Genomic DNA, 6,438 nt, shown 5'->3' with positions numbered 1-6,438 from the left:
ATGAAATTGAAAACATTGATTTTACCCATGTGTGGGTACTGTGTAGCCAAAACCAAATCAGAGACTTGGTCTCAGAAGGTTTTGAGCTTTCAGGCTTCTGAGATGTGCTTGTTTTTACCCAGGCGGTCCTTTCCGTGTTCCCTGGATGATTCTGATACTTACACAGTGTTCAATGATTCTGATGGCTCAGATTATCTCTCAGCATTAATTGGGATTTGGACCTTATCGCTGTAATTAGCCCCACACTTTGAATTTGCTAGCAAACTAGCAATTACTGTGAAACGTCACAACTCATTATCACCCTCCAATATCACCCTGATCCTTCAACCCATGCTGTAGTTGTTTTGTGTGCAATGAAAGTGAATTAATTCATCACTACAAACGGTGTTAAAAGCGCTAGATGACTTAATTTCTTTGACATTGTATTTTTCTTGAATTAGGTCATTCTGAAATAAGGAGAGACTAAATACTGTCGTAGCCACTCTACAATAAATACTTACTGAATCACCTCTAACTAGGCCTTTATCTATTGGAAATTTTGATATTGAACTACAAAACACAACGCTTTTTTCCTAGAAATATTATTTTTATTTATGTACCCCTGCATTGTTTTCAAGCGTACTGACTGTATGGTGTTGTAATTTAGCACTCGTCTTCCTTTCCCTGGGTAAAATGGGGATTAAATTGAGATTAAGGCAGTGCCTTTTTTCTTTCTCCATGGGTAAGCCTACACAGCATGCAGCTCAAAGGTGATGAGGCGCGCTCTGTGATCCTCGCTCGGATGAAGCAAAAAACTCTCAACGCGCCGCCGCATATTAAAGGAGAGGGAAACCACACTTAAAGCCCTCAGCTCACGCTTTACATTTAGATTTTTTTTTCTTTCACGTTGGCTGATACAAAACGACATACCTGTTACTTGTGACTGTGTTCAATGTGTTAATCGTTTATGGAAATATTATAGGTAAAAATGTTTTGTCAGCTAGTATAACTAAGTATGCTCCAATATGTTACATGACTGACTTACTATATAATGGCCTATATATTTTTTTCTTTTCTTTTTAAATAATATATGAATACAGTCAGCTAGTGTTTACAATGAATGCAGTTGCAGTGAAGGATAAAGAGACGCTGAAGCATCTCTTAGAAGGGTTAGCTTTTTGGCTGGAGTCCAAAACACAGGAATTCATTGAGTTGACATTGAACTGAAGAAGAAATAGTAAAGAAACTATAACGATTATAGAGATAACAAAATCTAAATACTTTTTAATTTTTTCTCTCAAAAGGTTTTCCGTACATTTGATAAAGAACACATAATAGTCTACTAAATCATTCCAATAGGGATCATTTCTTTCATTTATTTTAATTTCATTATAACAGTGGATATGGTTATCAAAAACGGAATCGTCATTGTTGTTATTAATAGTCTTCTTAATATCTTTAACATTACTGTCGTGCTATATTTGTCGTTGTTTTAACTGTGAATCTCAACACTATCTTTACTTCCCAATTCCCATTACAACTCAACATTTGTAAGCCCCTAGGTGTCTCACTTTCGCAGTGTTTGGATGGATTCAGGAGAGACGAGTGACTCGTTGCGTTGACGTCACCATTGTGTTGATTTGCTAACCCGAGAGGAGAGAGGAGTTAGTGCGTGTATGAGAGCGGGTACTGTGAACCGCGTTACTATGCTGTAGCCCCTATAACCACACATACGGAATCAAAACGTGCATCTTAGGTGAGTACTGATGTGGGCGCGCAGCTAACTTGCTAGAAACAAGTGACAAAACCGGTTCTCTGCATGCGTACAGTTGGGTTAATGTGCACTTTCATTCACGTTGGGAATGTTTATATTCATTTATAGTAATTGGCGTTCCAACTTCAACCCACGTCAAGTTACAGTGCGGCGACTTCTGGTGCAACAATGTGGCAAACAAACTTTACGTCTATCTGCTTGTGGCTGAAGAGTTTCGATTACAAATGTTGCCTGTCAAAATAAAGCTTTGATTGTGTGTGGCTAAAAGGCGGTGAAGTTCCTGCTAACACTTTACATCGGGCATGTAGAGATGTGAGGTTGACGTAACCATCTGTTTTAGTATTCGGGAGATCGCAGCAGCAGAACGTGAGGTCTGGCTTTACATTGGAAACCAGACAGTGACGCGAGTCCATGTGGTTTGTTCAGAAATCGTTAGTATCATCTCAGATATAATGTAAGAGCTCAAAACGACACTTCATGTCGCTCTTATTTTCCTGGAAGTTAAAAAGCGAAAAAATGACGCACTCGAGGTGCTAAGACAGTCGTATTGACAATCACTAACACCGGTGTGCATGTCTAAAATGTATTTGAGAGCTGAATATTGTAGGCTAGCCGATATCAGAGACCTATTTCAGCGAGGCTGCTGCTATTCCATTGATTTTAACCTAATATGGCCTTATTGAGTAAATAACGCTTATCTTTAAGTAGCCTAGAGAATTTTTCACAGATGTGATGGCGAATTGATTTCTTATCGAGGGTCTCTAATCTTGAGACATGATGACATGTCTAATTAAAATGCTCTGAAGCTGTAATCACTTTACTTCAAACGATTACACCTGTTTGTTAATCAGAATTGTGCCGTATTGAATGAGAGTAGCCAATCCTTGCGTGGTGTATTTTGGTGTCCTTTACCTGTATTTACTTTAGGGGACTCCATATCGCTAAGAGTGAGTAGGTTAGCCTACTGTTAGTTATTGAGCAAACTGTGTATAGTCTGTCTGGGGCTATGTTCCACGCGGTGTTTTTATTGTTTATTCGTCAGTAAGCTACAGGACGGCTTGGCTAATATTGCGCGTACAGGAGACTAAGTAGCATACAGTTCGCGTAGCCTAACCCGGGGTCTTGATTTGATCGATCACTGCTAGCGTTGATGGTTGATCACTTTATATTATAACTGAAAACAGACCATCGCCTCATTGTAAGGGTGTATATTGCACATGTACACATGAGCGCTGAATTATTTGACTGTGGAAACATTAACGCGCCGTTTGGACGCACCGCTGTCTCCTGCCATAGCCTACATATTTTCGGGGCTTGGCGTTTAAAATGTCTTCCAAATGAAGAAACTTTAATGTTCTTTTGTTTGCCTGATTCAAGTTTATAAAGTCAATGTTATATACGTATACCCGAAGCTAATATTGCCTACACACTGTGATCAGGCGATTCCCGTAAGCTATTTTTTTTGTCGTGAATCGAACGTCGGGGTTTCCACACAGTCTATGGGTTTTGTTTAAAACATAACCCAAGTTAAAACTATTTTAGTCAAAAGCTTAGTTTAGCTAATATATTGTATGTAGATCACTTGTAGGTCAACTGAAGTCTTATTCTCTAATGCCCACAAATTATATATCCATTGTTCATCCGCCTGCCAACTGTTGACATGTTAGAAAAGCTTATAGGCCTAATCGGTGACGTTATTAAACCGTCTATAATGGTAATAAATCAGACCTCAGTAGCCTATCATTTTCTTTACAGAAGCTTCGTGTTCAAATACATCAGTCATGTATGTATAATGGCATGTCATATCCTAAATAAACGGATGCAGTTTGGTTTAAAATAAAGCAACCAATAGGCTAATGTAGGCTATTTATTTTTTATATTGATAACCATTAGGTCAGTGGGTTAATTGTTATGGTATATGTCTGTCAGTTTTCATCTCTGTTGTGTAATCTACTCAACAGCTTTATTATTAAGAGCGGTTCTCGTTTTCACATCCATGCCGTTTTCAGGTCCCCAAATTCACTTGTCATTTTTCGATCATTGCCTGCTTCCCGCGATTAAATTACAATTTGAAGCCAATAATATACGTGGACTATACAATTTAAACACTTTTGTTTAACCGATAACTTCTCCTTTTTTTATTCTACTGGTTCTGGGATCATCGAGGCTAATTTTATAATGTGTTTAACTCGAGTGAGTGCAGAGCAACACGTATTGCGTAACCAAGCCAAAGAAGTCAGCAATGACTCTTGCGTTTTTGGCGTGTATGAAATATTATCTCGCTGGTGCTGCGCCGCGGTTGTGCTTTTGCGACATCCTCCGTTTCACCGATTCTTGGCTCCCGCTCGCTGCTCTCCCCCTCATCGCCTCGCTGCTCCTGTTTGTGATGGGAATACAGAATAAGATGCCATTTCATTTCAGAATGGGTGTAGATGGTCTTTGTGAACCAAGCATCAATGCGTTCTGACAAAGACAAGCGTGTCACGAGGCTCTGCCCGCTCGTGGTTCTCTACAACATCCACCTGTCACATTACTATAAATGAAGGGGGAAAGATGGGTTAATTTTCAATGAGACTTATATGGTGAAAGGCAAATAAAACACTAGCTTGTTCAGGATGATTGAGTCTAAGGCTTTGCCTTAAATTCTATTAGATTTCTATCTTTAGTCTCCAGTAGGAGACAAGGAATAGAAATGGGAATATTTTCATTTATTTATCTGTTAATATGCTAGGCCAATATGTAATATCATGTTCAAATTAACCTCGTTATAAATGCGATACATGACCAAATGTATTTGTTTCCCATTTAAAAAAACTAAAAACTAAAAACATTTTAAATAATGATCAAGCATTTACCAAATACTGTCATTTAAACATTTATAATTTTATATGTAATTAATTAATTTAAAAAACACAAGCCATAATGTACACCACTTTTGAGTTAAAGTTTTATTGACACTTCCAATCGTTTTTTTGGATGTGATGGGATGCCAAAAAAAAGAAGGCAAAATGCCTCCGAAATGTGTCATGTGTCTACGACGCATCATGCTGACCTCTACGTCTCTCCCATCTCTCCAGACTGAATTTATCTTGCTTGCAAAGATAACTGAACAAACTGCAGAGGGACAGCGATCCTCATGAGTTGGCCTGGCGGAGCTCAGCGATATGGATTTGACTAAAATGGGTATGATTCAGCTGCAGAACCCCAGCCACCCCACTGCTCTACTGCAGAAGGCCAACCAGATGCGCCTGGCCGGGACTCTGTGTGACGTGGTCATCATGGTGGACACCCAGGAGTTCCACGCCCACAGGACCGTGCTGGCCTGCACCAGCAAAATGTTTGAGATCCTGTTCCACCGTAACAGCCAGCATTACACCCTGGACTTCCTGTCGCCAAAGACCTTCCAGCAGATCCTGGAGTACGCCTACACCGCCACCCTCCAGGCCAAGGTGGAGGACCTGGACGACCTGCTCTACGCGGCCGAGATCCTGGAGATCGAGTACCTGGAGGAGCAATGCCTGAAGATCCTCGAGACCATCCAGTCCTCGGACGACAACGACACGGAGGTCAGCATGAACGACGGAGGGGGGGAGGACGAGGACGAGCGCAAGGGCCGCAGCGGAGGCAAGAACGCCAAGAAGCATTCCATGGAGGGGGGCTACCTTTCTGTGGCCCAGCAGGCCTCGGCCCTGGCCGGTATGGTGGACCAGAGCCCGTCCGTCTCCACCTCCTTCAGCCTCTCCACCCTCAGCCCCACCAAAGCTGCGGTGGACAGCCTGATGAGCATCGGACAGTCTCTCCTCCAGCAGGGCTTCGGAGGAGACCACCTGACGCACGGGAACTCCCACCAGCAGTTCATGAACGACATCAAGACGGAGATGATGCAGGTGGACGAGGGGGGGAACGGCCACGAAAGCCCTCGCGCCGTGGAGTCCAGCGCCTCCAGCAACGGGGAGAGGAGCGGCGAGTCGGACCGCAACCGCGACGGGCCGGGGACGCCCACCAGGACCAGCGTGATCACCAGCGCCCGCGAGCTGCACTACGTCAGGGAGGACGGCACGGCAGAGCTGCAGCCCGACCCGGCTCAGATGGGCCTGGAGGCCATGGCCGGCATGACTGAGAAGCACCTGGCCTCGCTCTACTCCCTGCCTCCCAACCACAAGAACGAGGCCCTGATGATGCCGTCCTCCATGGTCTCCTCCCTGCACGTGCCCATGCCCATGGACTTCAGCGCCTACGGGGGGCTGCTGCCCCAGAGCTTCATCCAGAGAGAGTTCTTCAACAAGCTAGGAGAGCTGGCTGCCGGGATCAAGACAGACAGCAGGAACCAGAACGAGCGATGCAACGTGTGTGGGGCTGAGCTGCCTGACAACGAGGCTGTGGAGCAGCACAGGTAAGGAAGACTTGGGTTTTGGTTTTTTATTTAATTTGTTGAATGTTTTGCACAAACGTTCTCTTGGGGCGTTTATTGCCAGTTGAGCAGTGTCAACGTTTCTTCCATGGGTCACAGCAAGTTAATTTTTTTTTCATTCATTCATTCATTCATTCATGTGTAGTGTTTGTAGTATGAGAATGGAAAATGCAAGTCAGAAGGGTGTTACATGATTTGGATGTTTGCATATTGTATTTTGCGGGAAATGGTTATCAGTTGTTGCAATTGCTAGGTAGCCAAATTATAATGTGGC

General features: G+C 43.1%; 1 protein-coding gene across 2 annotated transcripts; it reads left to right on the top strand.

Annotated features, from left to right (window-relative positions):
• The first annotated feature begins 1,601 nt into the window (after nt 1–1,601).
• LOC134013937 (zinc finger and BTB domain-containing protein 16-A-like) lies at nt 1,602–6,177 on the top strand. 2 transcript variants are annotated; one of them, XM_062453718.1, is made up of 2 exons: nt 1,602–1,735; nt 4,831–6,177. In XM_062453718.1, the coding sequence occupies exon 2, from the start codon at nt 4,918–4,920 to the stop codon at nt 6,148–6,150; it is 1,233 nt and encodes a 410-aa protein (XP_062309702.1). In that variant the 5' UTR covers nt 1,602–1,735; nt 4,831–4,917; the 3' UTR covers nt 6,151–6,177. The 2 variants fall into 2 exon arrangements, with proteins under 2 accessions (XP_062309702.1, XP_062309703.1); XM_062453719.1 differs by lacking the exon at nt 1,602–1,735 and adding an exon at nt 2,796–2,951.
• The last annotated feature ends 261 nt before the right edge of the window (nt 6,178–6,438 follow it).

The sequence above is a fragment of the Osmerus eperlanus genome, chromosome 27 (assembly GCF_963692335.1).
Source record: "Osmerus eperlanus chromosome 27, fOsmEpe2.1, whole genome shotgun sequence".
In the NCBI taxonomy this organism is placed as follows: Eukaryota; Metazoa; Chordata; class Actinopteri; order Osmeriformes; family Osmeridae; genus Osmerus; species Osmerus eperlanus.
This window is presented reverse-complemented; position numbering and strand designations above follow the sequence as displayed.

What these genes read in the sequence shown, in the direction of transcription:
- LOC134013937 (XM_062453718.1), top strand. Translation starts at nt 4,918, where the DNA reads ATGGATTTGACTAAAATGGGTATGATTCAGCTGCAGAACCCCAGCCAC.